This window comes from Helicoverpa zea, chromosome 23 (assembly GCF_022581195.2).
Source record: "Helicoverpa zea isolate HzStark_Cry1AcR chromosome 23, ilHelZeax1.1, whole genome shotgun sequence".
NCBI classification, from domain to species: domain Eukaryota; kingdom Metazoa; phylum Arthropoda; class Insecta; order Lepidoptera; family Noctuidae; genus Helicoverpa; species Helicoverpa zea.
This window is the reverse complement of record NC_061474.1, coordinates 8,782,814-8,804,412: the sequence shown is the minus strand read 5'-3', so window position 1 is coordinate 8,804,412 and position 21,599 is coordinate 8,782,814. Positions and strand designations below refer to the sequence as shown.

The 21,599-nt window shown below is 33.1% G+C and overlaps 2 protein-coding genes across 3 annotated transcripts; one reads left to right on the top strand and one right to left on the bottom strand.

Moving 5' to 3' along the window:
* The first annotated feature begins 797 nt into the window (after positions 1 to 797).
* On the top strand, positions 798 to 17,258 carry LOC124641926. The gene is made up of 7 exons (XM_047180187.1): positions 798 to 1,079; positions 11,844 to 12,106; positions 12,560 to 13,109; positions 13,827 to 14,016; positions 14,435 to 14,648; positions 15,552 to 15,679; positions 16,051 to 17,258. Exons 2-7 carry the CDS (start codon positions 11,848 to 11,850, stop codon positions 16,129 to 16,131), a joined length of 1,422 nt encoding a protein of 473 aa, XP_047036143.1. The 5' UTR covers positions 798 to 1,079; positions 11,844 to 11,847; the 3' UTR covers positions 16,132 to 17,258.
* On the bottom strand, positions 17,247 to 21,523 carry LOC124641927 (ADP-ribosylation factor-like protein 3). Of its 2 annotated transcripts, none has more exons than XM_047180189.1 (5): positions 21,373 to 21,523; positions 21,035 to 21,271; positions 19,415 to 19,547; positions 18,920 to 19,023; positions 17,247 to 18,450 (listed from the first exon to the last, which is right to left on the bottom strand). In XM_047180189.1, the coding sequence occupies exons 1-5, from the start codon at positions 21,376 to 21,378 to the stop codon at positions 18,406 to 18,408; spliced, it is 525 nt and encodes a 174-aa protein (XP_047036145.1). In that variant the 5' UTR covers positions 21,379 to 21,523; the 3' UTR covers positions 17,247 to 18,405. The 2 variants fall into 2 exon arrangements, with proteins under 2 accessions (XP_047036145.1, XP_047036144.1); XM_047180188.1 differs by having other exon boundaries at positions 21,035 to 21,295; positions 21,373 to 21,522.
* Positions 21,524 to 21,599: the final 76 nt, after the last annotated feature.

The following is a 21,599-nucleotide window of genomic DNA, read 5'->3' as shown; positions in this document are numbered from 1 at the left end:
GGCGCCACCTACAAAACATATCATGGAAAAATACAAAATCAACAACATTTATTATTTTTAAAACATCTATACTTACTGTATCTAATATTAGAAAGAAAAAAAAATATTTTTGTTTGTTTGTAATGGATAAACTGAAAAGACCGATTTAAAAAATTCTTTCACTGTTGGAAAATTTCATTCTTCCCGAGTAATATAGTCTATATTTTATCCCGGTACGGGCAGTAGTTCCCACGGGAAGCAGGTGAATCCGCAGGAAAACGGCTATGTGTATAAAAAAATTGATCTTAAAAATAAGTACAGTGCGTTATCGTAGACGTTAAAACAAAAATCTGTTTTTAATTTTGACTCTCCCATAACGGGCCTACTGAAAGTGATCTCTTAAGAAATAAGCAGTGCCTGTATACTAAATTGTTCTATTTATCATCTCGTCTCATAAACTGTAGATAAATTATTAAAATAAATAAATAACGTCATCAAAAAAGGTCAAAGGACCGTGAAATAACTGTAAAAATATAACAGTCCTACGATGTTTTCTTATTTTGATCCTTCCCGGTCATTGACAGCCAGATTTCACGCCTAACTGGTAATTATATCCCCATCTCTTTTACACAAGTGTAACTTATTGTACGTGTGAAAGAGAAAACAAATAGAAACGGTACATCTTTCTTATGGTAGCTGAGTTCAGAGTCAAGGACGATTGCACTCGGAGAGAAAGAGACAGACATATACAAAAGATAAGGATAGAGATATGGTCTCAACTTGGACCAAAAAAGATTGTCGAAGTCGATGCTCGTGCGCACAACGCGGCATTTGAATTTAGAGTTCCACGTTCTTTTTTCGAATTTAAATGTCAAGTGTTATAGCGTAATAAATTATTTTTCGCAAATTTTCGCGTGTGGCAACATTGGAATTTTAGATAATGTATACGTGTTTTCAGTCAACGGTGAATTGAGTCATGGATTGTCGCATGCCAGTGAAAAATTGTGATTTTAGTTAAAAGTAAATAAAAAAATATATTATAACTTTATTTTTACTGTGTTGTGTGAGTTTGATAATACTGGAATATTAGAATATAGACGGTAAGTTGAAAAAGAAATATTAATTTAAATAGAACACCTACTCTCTTTTCATTTTGCCGGTACGGTATTTATTTAAGAACGTAAAAAATCAGATTATTATGAAAATCAATAAACAATCTTGTACCCACATATTTTGTACAAATTATCTCTAAATAATTATTTAATACTATCGTCCTAAAGCAACAGTTATTTATGTAAATAAAATTAATTAACAAAAACCTATTTACTAAATTCAACGTTATCACAACGTTACCTATTAATGAGCATAAACGCTTATATTCAACATATTTCTTCCACTAGTAATAAGCTATTCGTTTCTTTTAATTGATTTTATACACGTCACACTTTTTACATAATAATTTTAAAGAAAAAGAAAATACAGTTACCTACTTATGCTCAGTTTCATCACCTTTTGAAAAGTTCACTTAACTATCAAAAAATGTATGATCATTATTTTTCAAATACATATTTGTCATATGATCATCCCTGGCAATCGTTACGGTTCGTCAGAAGCTAGTAAGTTCGACACCAGTCTTACCAAGCGGTATTGGGTTGCCCGGGTAACTGGGTTGAGGAGATCAGATAGGCAGTCGCTCCTTGTAAAACACTGGTACTCAGCGCATCTAAATAGACTAGAAGCCGACCCCAACATATTTGGGATAAGGCTAGGCATGTGATGATTATTCGTCGTGCTAAGTTATATTATGCAAAATGATGTTACTTTCACAAAATGGGTCAACTATCGGTACTTTTAATACCGCAGACCACAAAATAGTTTATGTGCTCGCAAAAACTTGAATGCAAATGTTATTGCTTCTTGCTTTATTATTTATGGCTAGTGGTTATATTGAAATAAGTTTTTGAACTTAGGAAGTATAGTTATTTAAACAAACCTGAAATACGATGTATAGTAAGGTTAAGCAACGCTTCAGTCGGTCCGTAGATGGGTGACCATACTGTCATGTAAAGTTCACCGTTTCGGATGGCATGTAAAATTGGTGGCTCCCGACTGTCATTTAAACATCTTTGACAATCGATACAGATAGTCAGACGCTAGAAAGTCTGACAACCAGTCTACTAAAAGTATCGTTTTGCACAGGCTGTCACTCCATGTAAGTAGGTACCGGTGCCCAACTTCATCCTGATTGACTGGAAACCAACCCAAACATATGTAGTTGGGAAAAGTCTAGGCAGATGATGTACTTCAATACTATTTACCCTATATTTAATACATAGCCCGTTTGGGCAGGAAATGCAATCCTATATTGATACTGGCTTAATAATGCAGATATGAACCCTGGTTTAATTAGAGTTAGGTAAACTGTGTGCCTACAAATATCAAATATCATTCCGTGTTTATTGCATTTACATTGGTCTTATATAACCCCTAAAATTGAAATAATTTTGATGAAATCATTAGTTAGCAGAGGTATCAAAGGATTGAGGTCATATAGGAGCATCCACAATTATGAAATTAGTACGACTCCAAAATTAAACATGGAAGGAAGATATCACAGAAATGGCAGGGAAATAAATAAATTGTTAACACTTTGCAGTCGTACAATATTATTTTTGACATAGGTATTTACCCACTTTTGTATTATACTTTATAAGCAGTAAATTGTATGTCAGAACATAAAACAAGTGAGTAACATAATATATTATTATTTTTCGTAATTGCTGATACGATCAAAATTGTTTGGTCTTGCTATAAAAGTATTTAGATCGATTTTATTTTACATTACATTATTTATATTTTAAACACAATTTGTATACAACTTTGTATTAATTTTAATTTATAGTAGGCATAAAGAACAAAAAAAAAATATTAAAAATGGTATCTACATATCTTTTATAAAAACTGGTTTTTACCCAATAGGTAGAAATTATATTTCAAAGAATATTTTTGTGTTGATTTACATATAAATCGATTCCTGCTTATTTTTAGATAAACTATCATTAAATCAGTCTGATACTGATTAGAATAACCCAGATTTATTGATAAATTGTTATAGATATGCCCCAAATAATAAGTTTATGTGTATCTTTTATGATTAAAATCTACTGTTATGATATTTTTGTCTGACAACGGTAAATGTGTAAAAAAGCAGGAATTTCATTCCTGTATGCTGCCGACTCTCGTAGAGTGTAGGTAATTGTTTAACGAAAAACAGTTGAGATTTTAATTTCGAGGCGATGAGCAGTTATGTATTATAAACACTCTTTTAAAAGACATTTTCTTTTCATAGTTTATTTCGGTACACAGATTAATTATAGCCTATGTCATAAAATTAAGCTTCTCGGGGATAGAGTAGCTTCACAAAAGTGAAAGAACTTTTTTTAATCGAAGAAAGTTTCAACAGTGGAAGAAAGTTTCGGAGCCTTTAAAGTACAATCCATTTTTCAATAATAAAAAAAGTATTTCTATAACAATTAAGATTAACATATTATGACGTATTACACTGCTTGCCACGAAACAGGTACACAGGTACCTACAAGTGGTCAGTGACTCGCAACAGGTTGAGACGTCACAAGTACCGCTACATTACTGCTATATAGCTTACTTTGTATGTTTGTAGTTATGCCGTGATCTTGTATCAGTTTGTGATGTCATTTTAGGTAAGTTTAACTTATTCAAAGTTATGGTTTTAGATGTGCCCTACACTAGAACAATAAAAGGCTAATGATAAGAACATTTTTTCCACAAATATTATCAAAAATGATAAAAATGGATACTCGAAAAATGCATCATCATCTTCCAAGCCTTTTTTCCCAACTATGTTGGGGTCGGCTTCCAGTCTAACCGGATGTAGCTGAGTACCAGTGCTTTACAAGGAGCGACTGCCCTATCTAACCCCCGCAACCCAGTTACCCGGGCAAACCAATACCCCTTGGTTAGACTCCAACCGAGACGGTTAGTACTCCAAGAATGCCATCAGACTAAAATACCAATATTACAATCTTACCATTTTTACAAAAAGATCTTTAAAATCGATAAGCAAAGTCTTGACAAAGAAACAAATGAAGCTAGCTAAGCAAAAAACTGGCCAATCATGCAGAAATGTGGAGACAGCACATACCGTTGTATGCGTCATCAGTTTAGTATGAACAAGACGCATAATTGTAAAATAGTTCGATAAGATAATCATGAATATTAACAACTGTTACTTGTGGGAGCTGAAAATATGGTTTGAGGGTTCCGTACTTCCAGGTTTTTGTAGGTTCTATTAACCAGTCCAGCTAAGGGGTATTGGGTTGCCCGGGTAACTGAGTCGAGGAGGTCAAACAGGCAGTCGCTCAATGTAAAACATCGGTACTCGGCTGCATTCGGTTAGACTGGAAGCCGATCCCAAAATAGTATGTCTATTATTCTTCATAAACTTTCATTCATAATCTATTTGTGTCTTTAATTTTGGTTGAATGTGGCGGAAGAAAAACATCTACACTAATATTAGCTAGATGTTTCCCGCGGTTTCACCCAATATGTAATTTCTCAGACATTCCATCGTCAGGTTTATCTATTCTAAATGCACCCTTACATATAGAACTCATTGTATGCAATAAGACCCTCATTCTATTTCTAGGATCAGCTTAAAATGAATCATACTTACTAATGTCTTCCGTTCTAATCAGTTCCGCCGTATTTTCCAAGAAACAATGCAAAACTTTCTCCTTTTTTACGGAAATTCTCAAAAATGTCTTGAATAGAATCTCGATAGTATGCGTCACCGATCTTCTATTGAAAATGTATCATACCTACTTACGTTGGTTATTCAGATTTTGCTAATGCTAACATCACAAATTACAGAAAACTGTTATAATACGCAGGTACTAATATTATGATGAATGCGAAAGTAACTCTATCTGTCGACCTGTCGGGGTTTCACTTCAAAAGTACTGAACCGATTAACGGGTTATACAGATAGTCTAAGAAAGAAGTTTATTTTCTATCCGATGGCGAGAAGTAGTTCTCTCAGGAAGCAGATGAAAGTACTGTTGGAAGTTCTTTTAGAGCGCAACTTTTTCGTTTATTTCGCCTGGAAGCTAAATAGTTTTATAGTAAAATTCCTACAATACAGTTAACCACAATTTACAATGAGCACTACTATAATTTTAGGCCGACTTCCATTATGTACTTAACCACACCACTATTACCAGTTTCGAAGTACCGTTACTACCGTTTTAATCATCAAAGCTTACTACCTATGAAATATTGTATTCTAAAATCTGGGATCTCCCAGTCATCTTACTTGATTGTCTTATGTTTTGTGTGTTGTGTGAACTGGATTGTTAATATTTATTTAACTTTTTATGTACACAGTAAACGTACAATACAGAATAAGTAATAAAATATAAAAAAAATGTGCAAAGGTGCTTCTTATTTCTATAGAAATCTCTCCCAGTAAACCCGTAGCAGGAGAGTTTTAGCGTTCATTCATGAGATAAAAGCTAATGGTCGTCTATTTTAATCCTGAATTTAATGTAATTAACCAGACAGCTACCGTCCTCGCCTATAGCCTTCCTCGATAAATGGGCTACATAACACTTAAACCATTGAAATTGGTCCAGTAGTTCCTGTGATTAACGCATTCAAGCAAACAAACCCTCCAGCTTTATAATACAAACTAATAGATTTTGATATCAGTATCAGCTAATTTTAACTTTGTCATTATTTAAAGAGAACCGAAGAAGAAGATAAGAATGTTCGGGTCACCTCGATTGCGAATTGGACTCGCACTTAACTACTTAAATTATCCGATTCAAGTCGCTACCATAACTAAAACTAGTACATAATTATAAAGTGTTTATAATTTTCTATTGTGTTTATAACAATACCAAGACAACCATCATGATAGAGTAGCTTACCTTTCGGATTCGCTTGCCTGCCGCGTGTAAACGTTTGGTGAAAACCTTACGGTCACATTTTCTGATTTCGAAGAGTTAAATTGTGGTTAAAAGAGAACTAAGCGATTAGCGCAGCGTAGGACGTCCACCAACAAGGTAGACAGACGACCTTATAAAGGTCGCTGGATGCAGGTCGCCTCCAACAGGTATCTGTGGAGATCTAAGGGGGAGGCCTAAGTTCAGCAGTGGACGTCCTATGGCTGAGATGATGATGATGATGATTAAGCAATTAGTGTGTCTTTTCATCATCATCCTTTTTATCGTCCCACTGCTGGGTACAAGGTCTCCTTTCACATAGAGAAGGATTGAGCGTTAATCATCACGCTTGCTCAATGCGGGTTGGTACATATATTTGTTTTTACTTTTACAAAACACATTAACTTTTCTGCATAGGTATAAGGCTCGTGCAAAAATTAGGTATTTATAAAACTCTTATGGTGAGATTCCACCGTATTTGTTCGAGAACAAAAAATGATACGCTTCAGCGGTTTTACTGCTAGCATAAATTCGGACATGAAAACAAAAAAATAGAGACATTTAAGAAATGTTCGCACGCAATTTGTTATTTATTGCTGGAGCGAATAGACCAGAAGATACATTTGTATGAAACACAGTGCCGCACACCGGTGGAATCTTGCCTTAAACGTAATATTTAAACAAGTGTACTTAACTAATAATTTAAATTAGTAACCTTGAAAAACTGAATAAATAATAACTAAAATACAAATTCATAATTACCATGTGAAAAATCTAACCAAAGAAAATGTAGAACTTACAATTTCTAGAAGCGACAATCGATACAGATTTCACTCTTAAACATACGCAGACACGCCAGAGAAACACAGATCTATTGAAGCGAGAACATTTTCACTATCTTTTATTCATAATTATAATGAAACATGCTGGACAGTTTTTTGGATGCCACAGTCGTGTCTAGAAGTTTCTAAGTCTGTGGCGAAAAAAGATCATTAGCCTAAAAATACGTGCAAAATGAAATCTAAACAGTTCTTTATATTATGAAAGTAGATTCTCACGGCTTTCTCGCAACTTGAGAAAACTACTCAGGTAATTTTTGTATCCTGAAAAAAAACTATATGATTTCCCAGATGATTCTTTATCCCCAAAATTAATCTGAAGTGGTTCAGAGGTTTCAGCATGAAAGCGTGACAGACAGGCAGAGGAATATACTATGTCTGTCTGCACCTATGTACATTGAGATTTTATTCCGACTAGCTTTTCCTCCATGGTTTGAGGCACCTACGTTTCTGCAGACAGTAAGGGCAAATTAATCTAATTCGAGGGTTCACTTATGATTAGGGCGTAAGATTACTGGAACTAAGCTACTCTAGTGTTCGAAAGAGTTACCGTGGCCCTGGTACATGAAGAAAAGTTCATGAGTGCGTATTACTAACGTAACATCGTAAGTAGTCAAAACGAGTTTAACATTCCTTTCGACTTCACCTACAGCGTGAGGAGTCTTTAATGATATCAAACTCAACAGATAACCTTTTTTCGTACTGTGTAGGTATAATGCAATATTTTTCTTTTTAAATAAGTATCGTAAAAATTAAGTGCAATCATGATTACTTCGTGTGACAATAAGATCGCAGATAGTATCCTGACATGTTTATTGCAAATTTTATATCTGATGCATCTCGCGTGTTCCATAGATACATATTTATGTAATCACATACATCCATAATTATACACAGGCATTGTGTATTTGACTATGTTTTATTGTAGATCGACATGCAAAACCATGTACCCATAGCTCTTGTAAAACTTTATGTCGTGGCTAAAGAAAAAACCTTTAGTTAATAATTTTGAACACTGAATTTCATAGCCCAAAAAGCTACCATATGGACAGATACATACTATAAAATACAAAAGTTAAATGTATTTTTTAATCATGAGAGTTCATGACCTATTGAGATATTTTTACTCTCAATCTATACCTACTGATAAAATAAACAGGACAGTTTTTTTTTTGTACGCTAAGCTCTGAAGCAAGAGAACCAATTTGGAATATTCTTTCACTGTTGGAAAGCTATGTTCTTCCCATTAATCACAGGCTATATTCGTTATACGTAATATAATTTGGTAGGCATTCGATTTCCTGAATTAACTGTCCAAAAAATGAACTTTACCAAACAATACCTGAAATTGCATCACATTTCCTATATACAAACAAAGTATACCTATATATATTTACTTGGAAATTTTACGGTTATTGCTAAGAGTAGTCGCGTTTATGACGGTCCGTCGTAATTCAAAAGTTATGGTCACCATAACAGTAAGCAGTGAACGAATTCGCGCACAACTACGGGAATTTATGGCGCGAAGTGCTCCGAAATTTTGAAACGAAGGACATTTTAATGGTGCAATGTATAGGAATCTTTATTTCGTTCTATAAAGTTTTGTCAGTGCTCAATTTTCTGTCTGTGCCTACTTCTATACTAACAATGGATCCTGGGTGTCTCATTGAACAAATGAATTTGAATTTTACTAACATTATAAAGCTGCAGAGTTTTTTGCTCTTTCAAGAGCTAATGTCAGAAAATACTAGACCGATTAGAAAAAATATTTTTGTGTTAGGCATATCGACTGCAAGCAAGCAATACCTCCTATCTGACTCCGGGTGGATTTTAAAGGGGAACAATAAAACTTAATAAAATCCTTATTCCGAGGAAGGTATAATGAGATACTGAAAATCCAAGTTTTCTTTTTCTAAGCATAGTATTGATTAATAAAGTTTTTTGTTTTTATTTTGAATCTAAAGGTAGTTTATGGTAGATACAAGTTTTTTGGTTTTTTGAAACAAAAATGTCAGATAGGAGGTATTGCTTGCTTGCAGTCGATATACCTAGTCCATTTATCGAGTAAGACTATGATAATGTTGACATCCTATTATACCTCATCAGGGACATAGGGCTCGTAGCCTTATTTTCCAATCCTTTCTATAGTCGAAAAAGTTTCGAAAGAGTGAAGGTAATAGACAATTTTGGATCTAGGTTCTCAAAGTAATTCCTTCGAAACTGACCGAAGCGACTAGTTAGATGATAGAAGATATAGTTTTTAAGATATTCATGTAGCTAAGGTTGTAGGCAGTTTGCTAATTTTTCCCTCGATTACTCTGTACTTGAATGTTGCCTGTTTAAACCAGCAGAATTGACCCTAATTTTAATAGCATTTGACACTGTTTCTTGTGATATTTACTCATCAGTCTAAGACAAAATGTAAGGCAATGTAAGAAGCATTATGATGTAGGCGGTACCTGTATATATTTCTTTACTATAGTACTATAACAATATCATCATCTCCCGAGCCTTTTCCCAACTACATATGTTGGGGTCGGCTTCCAGTCTAACCGGATGCAGTTGAGTACCAGTGCTTTACAAGGAGCGACTGCCTATCTGACCTCCTCAACCCAGTTACCCGGGCAACCCAATACTCCTTGGTTATACTGTAACAATAATATAACACGTATTTTTATCGAGTAAACAGCTAGTGTTAGGTTCATATTTTAGTTAAGTAGGTACCACTGAAGACAAAATTAAAATGAAACGTTGGCACAGCTGTATTTATCAAATATTAACATCAAAACATTGAAAATGGACAGACCTTGGAAGTATTGATATTCAAATAAAGTTATTTACATTGCCGATACCACTTCTTGTGTTTTACAACAAAAAAAAACAATATATGAAGTTATAGAATCTAACATTTCTGAGACACCAAAAGGCGAACATTACAGATTTATTCAAGGCGTTAGTCAGAAAATTTCCTTTGGAACAACAATTAGTGCTAATTAGAGTTAATTATGAGACTTGGAAAATTTTAGGGCTGTTTAGTAACTTATTCAGTTAAGAGGTTTACTTATTTAATGTCTCAATAACACCAGAATACTTATATTTAAACAGTAAAAATTATACTTAATTATCGTAAAATCAAAAGATTTCAAAATTATAAAAGACTACGACTATTATACATTAACAAAAATAATAAAAGCATTAAATACACTAATCAAAACCAAATCTAGAGGCACTCATACTACCAAGTTTGACGACTAATCCAATTTGAAAAAATCTTTCGATTTTATATAGCCTATTTATCGAGGAATACTATAGAAAGATATATATACTTTTATCTGAGTTAATTCCCACGGGACGCCGGTGAAACTGATTTCGGGAGCCAATTAATACATAAAGCCTCAAAAATGCTTGGGTTTGTGTTAAGGAATGTGACCTGCTTTCGTAACAGTAAAACTAAGATATTACTTTATAATTGTTTAGTTCGTAGCACGTTGGAATATTGTAGCACTGTATGGAGACCACATTATGCCACCCATACACTTAGACTAGAAAGGGTCCAAAAACGTTTTCTTTGGCACTTGGCTTTCTCTTCCGGGATAGCTAAAAGAAAACGGTCGTACAAAGAAAGACTCCTACATTTCAAGATGACATCCCTCCAAAAAAGAAGAGATTTATTGGACGCAACATTTTTATACAAGGTTCTACGGTCTCAAATTGACTGTCCACAGTTACTGAATAGGTTTAAACTCCGTGTGCCTAGAAAAATCCCACGTGCTCCTATAACCCCATTACATCCTCCTTTACGCAGAACCGTTCTGGGTGCTAACTCTCCAATACCCCGTCTGTGCAAACTATTAAACAGCTGCAGTGATCTGGTAGATGTGCACTCGGACTCACTTGCTAAGTTCAGAAGCATTATGTTTAAATGTGAAATCTTTCTATGAATTTATTCTCTTCTCTTTGGGCACATATTATTATTTGTATTTTTTTTTTTAATTTTTAATTTGTATTATAATAATATTTTGTTTACGAATTTAAGTTCTATAACATCTAATTTAACTATAATAATTTAATTAGATTATAATTTTTATGTTTTTGATTAACTTTACTTTTGAATTTGATTTTAATTCCATTTGGCTGTGAAATCCGCATGAATTGTGTGTGTTGATTATGTTCTTTGATGCTGTTAAATTAAATTATTTTGATTATGTTTTATTAATGAAAATTTAGATTTTTTGTTCAATTTATTTATTTGAATAACTAGTTTTAATTTATTTAATATTAACTTTATTATGTTTTTAATTCAATAAGGTTTTTCTTTTTTATTAATTTTATTTCTTCCACATTTTGTTTTTGCATGTAATCTTATCTCATAGTTTTAGTCCAATTTTTAGTTCTATAGCATCTAATTTAACTATAATATTTAAATTACATTATAATTTTATGTTTTTGGTTATGTTAACTTTTGATTTTGGTTTTAATTCAATTTGGCTGTGAAATCCGCATGAATGTGTTGATTATGTTCTTTGATTCTGTTAAATTACATTATTATGATTATGTTCTTATTTATGTTAATTTTGATTTTTTTGTTCAATTTATTAATGTTATTTACTAGTTTTGATTTATTTAACTTCAACTTTATTATGATTTTAATTCAATTAGGTTTTTCTTTTTCATTAATTTTATTTTTTCGACATTTTGTTTTTGCATGTCAATTCATAGTTTTTAGTTTTAATTTGTCCCTAGGAGCCTGATTGTGTGTACCTACATGAATTTCAAGCCTTTATATATTTAATCTTAAGTAGTGCATGATGTGCTTACCTGTAAGAGATTGATACACTAGACCCTAATTGATGTAATGTAACCCATAATTGTTGAGTGTACTCAATTGTTGGTGAGCCAAATAAATAAATAAATAAAATAAATAAATAAATATACATATAACGAAACTAATTTCAGGAGCTAATCATACTTCTGAACAAGACCACAAATCTAACCAACCCTAAAATTCTTTAAGTATCTAATTAAATTAATCTTCTCATTCCAGAGAAATGGCGCGACTAAGCATCCTCTTACTCATCACCTGCCAATTAATCACCATACCATCGATCAGAACGGATGATGATAATCCCTTCTTGGACCTCGCGTCTTCCTTCCTACAAAACATGGGGGATGGTGGTGGCAATAACATCAACGGTTTGGCTGCCATTGGCAATTTAGTTGGCAATCTGATGCAGGGAGATAATGCCAAGAATTTGGGTGCCATGTTTGGTCAAACTGGCAATGGCAACGCAGGGGATATGTTGTCAGGTAAGATTTTAAGGATATAGGTATTAATACGACTTTTTTTATGGGTAGTCATCAAATGACCCCGCTGTGGGTGCAGCGTGACCATGTACCTTCTTAAGCCCTTTATGTACACGAGACCGTCTCGAATAAGCAGCTAAATATGTAAATTCAATATAAAAAAAGTACAATGCAAATTAAGGTACATCAAATAAAATAATTTGCTTATCAGACGAAACAAATTTCAACTTCAAGCGAGCAAACAATGGATATAAGCCGGTTATTTTTCTTTGATAACAACAAAATAATCTTTAATTTTAAATAAAAGAAACATTTCCACGTCCTGGCTAGCTGAAAACTTGTACAAATATCTACTTAAAATGTAACAACATGATACAATATACAAAAATTCCTTTTAAATTCTCAAACCAAATTATAGGTAACTTTCTAAAACTAATATCGCGATTACAATTACAGGTCTTGGCAGTCTACTAGGAGGTCAGGATGGCAAAATAGATCCTGCAATCGTAGGTTCTATGATATCCATGTTTGCCCAACAAATGGGCACTACAGAATCTCCAAAACCAGCTCGACAAAAGCGAGCAAGTTCTGAAGGAGAACTCAACCTTGAGAGCATGATGAGCCTGGCCTCAGGACTCCTAGGAAACAAAAACGCCGGAGGAGTTATGCCCTTAATCATGAACGCTTTAAGTTCACTATCGGATAACGAAGCCCAGAAACGGGCAGATGACCACAAGGACCATGCTTCATTCCTCCCCCCATTTTTGGAGAAAGCCCACTTATACTGGGACATTTTTATTAACTCTGAGCTCGGTAAAACTATTTGGGAGAAATCAGGATTGAAGAGAGGTCTCAAAGCCTTCACTGGACCCGATGGCAAGATTAGTTTCCAACAGATGTTCAAGAACTTTGAGAACCATTCGTTTAGAAGGCACTGGATTAAGGCAGCAGCGAAGTATTTGACTGATATGGTTGTCCACATTGCTAAACCGGAGGTTTATTCCAGGTAAATAAACTTTTGATATCTTAAAATGACTTAAAAGGGACTATTGTCTAGTCCAAAACTTTGCAGAATATATTTAAGGGGGAAATTCACTTACGTTTCCGAAATGGCCTGATCATAATTTTGCTGACATCGGTAATCCGCCTATATTTTCTGTTTGAAACTACCAAATAGAATTGAATATTAATCTAAGCAGCCCGTAGAAAAGTTATCCCAATTTTAAATGCAGATTATGTTGTCAGGTTTATTCGAAAGGTCGATTTAACCCTTTCTCTAACTTTTGGGACGATAATTCAATTTTGTAGTAAACTAGTCTGACCCTCTGTCGTTATAAGTAATTCAGTCTATTACTAGTATACAATGGACAAACCTAAATTGCTATTTTCTGTACAAAGCACTAGGTAATTAATTGTTTTGTGGACAGCGTAATCGAAAATTTTCAGAGAGCTAGTTTTCAGTTGCTCATTTGCAAAATTGTAGTTTTAAACGTAATCATTCAAATTAGGAGATACCTCTTTAATTAAAAGAATGACATGCCAAAAAACAAATAGAACAAGTTTTAGTTAATAATGTAGCTGAAAAGCAATATTTTAACTCCAATATTACAAGCATCTAAAAATAAAGAGCTCATTGTAAAACGAAGTCCAAAATGTCCCCAGAACAACTTCTACGTCTGAAAACCCCTCAAATTAACATGCAACCTCCTTTGACTCCTTCCAGATACCTAATCTCCGCCCAGTACATCACGAACAGCTTCCTGGACTCCCAGGGTCTGCCGAAAAGCACCCACTTTGACGTGAAGAAGCCGGAGAAGTCTCTCACCACACTCCTGAACTATGTCCTGAAACATTACCTGGATATGGACACGGATGTCGGTGAATATGTTGTGCCGGCTGTTGAGTATGTTAAGGTATGTGGTGATTTATAGAATAAAAAAATATTAGTAATAATATGGTAAGAATTGTGACGATGTATGAGGAGAAAAGACATGTGAGTGACGTGAAAAGTTTGGGTCTTGAGCAGAAACATAATGATCTTGTTGGGATTGAAAGTCAAAAAAGACATGATTCTATTTTTCGAATGCAATAACTTTTATTCGAGATCCTTAAGAAAGCATATACCATCAGTTAACATTGTGGGAATTTCAATTACCCGCCTATTCTAATCCTTTTACTTAACACGTTGTATGCCGGAGCGCAGATATTCGCGAGACACAATTAATTTTCTATTGTTTTATCAATAGCGGCTAACAAGCAATTAAATTCAGAAGCTAGGTATCTAAAAACTAAATTAATGGGATTATTCATACCTTTAAATTCTTCTTCCAGCAAACCCTAAAAATGGCAGAAACCACAACTAAAACGATGTCCTCCCGCGGTGACTACCACGCGTTAGCTGACCGCCTAACTGACACCTTGAACTTGGAGGTCATTGAGCCAGTGCTGAGGGTGTACCGCGCTTACCAGCACTCTGTGAAGGCTCCTCACTGCCAGGAACATCTCATGTGCCTTGTTAATAGACATCATGATCAAGATAAGAAGGGTAAGTTGGAGTCATTTTTTTACCTGTAACTATACCTCCAAATACTTTATGTAGATAATAAAATTCAGACCCCCTAGGCACAGAGAAGGTCGCACGATCAATAGAGTCCCTACAAGAAAATACTATTTTTAGGGTCCTTCGAAACGCAGTGTCATTTTGACTGTGAACCCAGTAAAAACTGGAGCGAAGGTTTCCTTTAAAATAGTGAAATTATCAAATATAACAAACACATAATACCTTTTATTAAAAATGCACTTACCTGTAGGTATTTATATTATAAAAGAACTTGCATGACTTATGTATTCGCATCACATACTCGTAAAATATCATAATAACAATTTTCACGCGTACATATGCATTCGTTGATTTCCGTGCCATGTAAGTTACTTTATTGGCCTAGATAAATCAAAGTTATGTAATTGCAATAAAAGTAGTTCAGCAGTTCAAACGTGGTTTATGTCTTCTCAGTTTAAGAAGAATCAAAGATATCTAATATTCAATAACCACTTTAGCCAAGGTGCAAAAATCGTATCCTTTCCCTAACCTAACTAAAGAAATGTTGGACCAACTTGGCTTATTTCAGTTTTAAAATTATTGCAGAAGTCTAAAACAATTAGGTAAGAGAGGTTTACAACAGTACAAATTGTTACTTATTCTTCTTTCGTGTCGATTACATGTCTTATAGTCTTCTTCTTCATCTTCTTTCGTGTCGATGACATGTCTTATAGTGAGACTACACTATGTCAGCCCAATATGCCGCCACAGCGAGAGCACGGCCGGATGCGCTCAATAGGTCCTCCCGCGAGAAAGTTTCAGGGTACAGTGGACATGCGATGAGGTGGGACAAAGTGTTACGAAATTTACAGTGTTACCAAGTAACAGGCTAAAATTGTTGAATTCCAGGTCTGCCAGGCTTCAAGGCTGGTCTGACGAAGCTGAGCAGTTTAGCAGCATCGGCAGCCCTCAGCTTCCAGAACGGCAAAGGTTTCTTCGACTTGTACAACGCTATTCAGAACGATGTCAATTGTGAAGTAAGTTAATCATTTGTAGAATAGAAATTACAGCTTAAAGCTGAACTAATTTTTATGAGGATTTTCTTGTTTGTTGGTTGGACGCGCTAATCTCGGGAGCTACTGGTATAATTTGGAAAATTATTTCAGTGTTAGATAGCCCATGTATTGCTGGCAAAAAGCTAGTGTAGTGTGTGATCATTACCGTGACACAAAGATTAAATATAAATAAACCATTTGTAGATATTTCTTTTTTTATAATCTGAAAACCAAAAGATAGTTTCTTTGATTATAAAATATGTCATTTAAGATACATATATCTTGAAGTTAGCAGTAAGTAAATTGGTACCTACTGTTTATTATTTTTAAATTCAATGTTATTTTATTTTCAGGCGGCATACCCAGCAGATTGTTCAGCCTTCCACGAACACGAATTGAAAGTAACCACAGAAGTATACCACAGTGAATTATAAGCCTTAGAAAATCTTTTAATTTCCAATTAATTATCTTCTGTACAATCATTTATAATTAGCTTAATATTGGAAAAGAAAAAGAGCATTAATTAAATGGTACTTTTCTACTATATGCGAGACTTAAAAGAAATTAATTTACTTAAAGTATTTTTACTAGCCTTTAATGTTTAAAGTACAGTCGCGAGAAAAAAAAAATATATGCACTATAATAATTTATATCGTATTTCGTATTTTTTCATCGTATTTTAGGATAGTCATTCACCTTCACCTTATCTTAGAGATTAGCACCACTTTTTTGTCATAAATTTTAATAGCACTCATTCATTCATCTCATTCACAAAAGAAACTTATCATTCATTAAATCCACTTTTTAATGTTACACATTTCTTTTTCGCACTCTAAAACATTCACACATTTTTCTTCATTATTATTGTAGAATATACGTAACTTAATTATTTTATTAATAATTAATATCGTGATACACTGCTTTCATAATGTACAATATTTTAATTTTTCACTATTATTTAAGATTTTTATGAAATGATTTTAATTATGTTTTCAGAATGTAATATGATTATAATTTATTTCAATTTAGATTTAAAATGCACAGAATAATGGTGTGGTTTATTAGAATATCTATCGGTGAAGCGAAAATCAAATAAGTATTCCATTTTACGATGAAATTTTAAAATAAAAAATCTCGAAAATGATCCAGTTTTAATATTTTAATTAAAATCATTTAAAATGGAATATTTTAACAATGTACTTATATAAACTAAAGATAATATTGATAGTTACTATTAAAAATTGAAATTAAGTAAAATAATTTTAGTTTTTTGCTGGACATTTTGGTGCTAAAAACTTTTATTGCATTTATTATCCTCTGTTTAACCAATAAAAAAGGTTAACAGAAGATTCTGAATAGCTTTATAATTATTAAAAATCTCGAATTATTATTTTGTATCGTTAACTTCATAAAATAAATGAATTATCGTTTGTATTTTTAAATATATGTTTCTAAATATTGTTTTTTTACTTTAAGATTATTCATGTCTTCCGAAGAATTTCAGTATAAATGTAAATACATTCCACATGTAAGATATAAAAATAAAACATTAGACTGAAAACTCGTATTATTTATTTAAATGGAAGGCATATACCTATGTATGCAAATTACAATCGTAGAAAACTTAAAATTGCAAACAGTGGGAATTCAATTTTAGAGAATCATGCACATAGGTGCGAGCCTAATTAAGGTATAAAGAATACATAATTTTATAAATCCGCAACAAATAAATGAAATATTACTACATAAAGTATATTTATTACTATATACCTACGGACGGATTTTTCGAAAATTTCTTAATGGACCCTTAAATTGTTTTATCATAATATAATCATAATTATTAATTTAACATAAAAATAAACTTTTGCTGCTGACTGTACTACATCTAATATTTCAATTATTTAGTTTAAATCTTTTTTCTTAGCACCTATTTATGTGCTCGTATATAATTAATAAACATCATAATTATCGTTCTCAAGAGTTACAATATTTTCCATTATTATTTAATATTTTTGATTATTATTTCATTCAATCGCAAAAAATTCTACAAAGACTCACTAAGATACAGAAATTAAAGTAACGTCAGTCATATAAATTAAAATTATAAACTAGGGAATTAAAATTATTAAGAACATGACTTAGTTAGAACTTGACGTAGACAGGAACCTACCTACATACCGCTGATCTAGAGTCAAAATTTTGTCTCTGACTGTACCAATTGAATGATCAGTTACCTATTGTACAGTTTAGATATATTCTGTGAACAGTTGTGACGTTCATGAAAATGTAACGCACACACATGCATCGACGAGCATTTTATCGAGCACATGCGTGTGTGAGTGACATTGTTACAAACTTTAGTACGTAGATTCACAACTGTTTACAAGAGCATATATCTAAACTGCGGTTATTGCTTCTTTCTACATAGATTTATATAGAATAAATCGAACTTATTAGGCACTTGAAAGTATATAAAGTCATTTAATATCTGCAATAGATAGTCAAGCATCGAATAGGCTGATAAATTATTTCATAACTACATAATATAACTTTGGACGGTTTCCTTCAGACTAGAATAAAATAAATAATATCATTATTTTTATTTGGTAGTGATTATTTTTTAACATTATTATTATTTAAAGACAATAATACAACTTCTACTAACGTTAAGCGTAAGGAATTATTTTTATCATAAGTATAGAAATGTTTTATTTCTTAGCTGGGATGTTTTTGCAGACCCATTCCATTCCTTCCTGAAAAATTAGTGAAATTCCATTCAATTATCCTTATTTTTTTCGTTCAAATGTTGCAGTGTTGTGTGTGTCGCTAATATCAAAATAGTACATCAAAAAAATATAATTATCAAATCAGCTTCACATATATAACAAAATAGAAAAATTTTATTTATCTTTTTCGAGAACTGAGCTGCCTTAAAATGTACCGATTTTTGTTTGTACACTTAAAACTTTGTTTTTTTTTTTAACCATCCCACTGCTGGGAACCGTCCTCCTCTCACACAGAGGTGAGCGGTGGTGGGCGTTAATCAATATGCTTGAGAAAATCTTTTTGTTTCGAAGTATAATTCAAACTTTGTTTTATAAGGTTATTACAATTCGGTAGAATGTGTGAGATTCCATTCAATATAAACCACCTATAATTTTGTACTACATTCTGACAAATATTTTTTTCTTTCTAAGGGTCTTTGAATAAGGTTTTACTCACCTTAACTCCAGTGCCGTCAGTAGCTACACAAGCTTGTATCTGCCAAGTGCGATCTCTAATGAGGTGCAGACCTAGGTGCTGGGCTATCTCACTGGCTGGTAACGCTGGAACAGATATAAAAAGTTTTAAGCGACTGATGTCTTTGAAAATATTTATATGACCAAAGAAACAATGGATGGATTGTGCGAGAGTGAAATAGCTGGAAAGAATGTTACTTTTGTGATCATGTCAGGTAGAGGAATAGAAGATGATTTGCTCCATAAATTAAATTGGGATGTAAAGGTAGGATAATTATGACCAGGAATATAATTATGTATGAGCTGAGCAGAAGCAATCCACAATTCAGAAAATATCCCAATTACCTATTAAATCTGCATAAGAAACAATTATAGCCAAGGTATTTTTTTGTTATTTTGACTTCGAAGCAAATGCTTTACTTCATCAGCATTTAGATTTCATGACCAGGATATTTTTTTAATAGCTGTAACAATTCACCTGTAGCCAAGTCTTGTTTATTTGCATACACCAGCAGTGGTACGCCACGTAACTTGTCATCTTCCAGTAATTCTGCTAACTCCTGGCCTGTCTCCTCCAGTCTTTGGTGATCAGAACAGTCCACTACATAAATCTGTAACATGTTTAAAATACACATCTATACTAATATTATAAAGAGAAAAACTTTGTTTGTTTGTTTGGTTGTAATGGATAAACTCAAAAACTACTGGACCGATTTTAAGTATTCTTTCACCATTAGAAAGCTACATTATCTGCGAGTAACATAGGCTATATTTTATCCCGGTGCGGGCAGTAGCTCCCACGGGACGCGGGTGAAACTGCGGGAAAACGGCTATTAGATATAAAAATAAAATAATCTTTGTGTATGCAGTCCATAGACATAATATTAGTAAACAGGACTGCGCATATAAACCCAAAAAACGAGCCGAGTGAAACAGTTAGTACGGAGGCTGTCTGTCCCTTTCTAATAGGGTGACTATGAGATTAAGCTATGTGAGACAAATCCGAATTTGCTAAGATTATTAAACACAGATTAGTATTGAAGTTTTAACTTACGCAGTTTGTGACCTTAAGATACTAATAAAGGCTTTTAATAATTAGCGGAAATTAGCAGTATAAAAGCAGGAAGATTCGAAGTGAAGACTGTTTTTTTTTGTATTTCTACTTCATATATAGACTGCTGAGCCATTTATGTCGCCTTTCTTCATTTTTTGGGAAGCTATAACAATAGTACAACAGTTTTAAAATCCATCACCCATATTTTGACTCGTTACAAGAATTCATGGGCACCCTAGTTGTTTGGTTTACGAAAATGTTATTATTAGCTAACCTGTGGAACGATATATTGCAACCACCATAGGATTCACTTTTGCAAGTAGAAACGCAACACTTTTTCACCATTTTAATAGTTTAAATTGATTTAATACAAAAAAATATAAACAAAATTTTAAATGCTGATTACGCGCCAAGAATGTTCAGGGTTACCGCTAGAAAATAAAAAAAAGCAAAATAAAAATTTATGTTGTTTATGTTTTAATAATAAATACGAATAAATTAATGCGATTGTTATTAATTTGTTGACTTACAATTGTTAAAATAAGATAAAAATATAAGTGATTCAATTGTTTTTGGGAAGACAAAACTTTTGATCACAACATTTTTTTATGCTGGCAAGGTGTTAGAAAGAGACAAACAGCCTCCGTTCGAACTATCCCTCTCGGCTCGGATTTGCCTCTGTGTATTATGCAACCAATTTAGTACCTTATTGCGTTAGAATAGAGTTCATTTTCGTAAATATATATTTTGAGCGTGCGCAATCTTGTTTAGTAATATTATATCTATGATGCAGTCCTAATCAAATAATTGTACCTATATGAAGTCAGCTATCTACAGTAGAGTTTTGCTTATTCTCGGAAAATAATATTTTTCATGTCTTATTACACCTAAGTACACATAGTTATTTTTATAGTAATATGTAATGTACTTAATTTTCCATTACGTAAATTAAAGCAGTACCTAATAATAGCCTTTTTACGACGGCAACCATTGAAACACATTTTAAGATTTCAAATTATGATGCAAGATAAGTAGAATACTAACCAAAATATCGGTATTTTCGAAATAGTTTCTCCAGTACGGTCTTATCTTCCTCTGACCGCCGATATCCCACACATTTAGCTTAAAACCATTAGATAAAACCGATTTAATATTGAAACCCGCTGTGGGAGTGACATGATTCACATCTTCTGAGGCCAACTGCTTCAGGAGTGTCGTTTTACCAGCGTTATCCAGTCCAAGAAGTAGCAAACGCAACTCTTTGTCAGGGTTAGAGCGCAGCTTTTTCAAAATATTCAGTAGGCCCTAGAAAATGTGACACAAATCATTACAACAGATAAACATTTTTACTGACAAGAATATCGTTATTTTGCACAATTTACCATCATGGAGACGATCTTTGGAAGGTAGACTAGGTGCAATTCAAGTTTTCGTTACTAAAAAACAATGTTTTTCATCGTAATTAAATTATTTCTTCGCGACTTGCGTGAATTGAAGGAAATTTCAATTTGTTGACATGTCGCCGTTTCTATGGAAACAAAACGAAGACAACGTTCCGTGTTAACTTTTTGAGAAAAGTAAATAAGAAAAAAATTAACGATTAAAAACG

Coding starts and splice junctions, on each gene's coding strand:
- LOC124641926 (XM_047180187.1), top strand. CDS start 11,848: ATGGCGCGACTAAGCATCCTCTTACTCATCACCTGCCAATTAATCACC. Junction 13,110..13,826: donor AAACCGGAGGTTTATTCCAG/GTAAATAAACTT, acceptor GACTCCTTCCAG/ATACCTAATCTCCGCCCAGT. Junction 14,649..15,551: donor TCATGATCAAGATAAGAAGG/GTAAGTTGGAGT, acceptor GTTGAATTCCAG/GTCTGCCAGGCTTCAAGGCT.
- LOC124641927 (XM_047180188.1), bottom strand. Junction 19,548..21,034: donor TCGAAAATACCGATATTTTG/GTTAGTATTCTA, acceptor AACATGTTACAG/ATTTATGTAGTGGACTGTTC. Junction 18,451..18,919: donor CTGACGGCACTGGAGTTAAG/GTGAGTAAAACC, acceptor CTAATTTTTCAG/GAAGGAATGGAATGGGTCTG.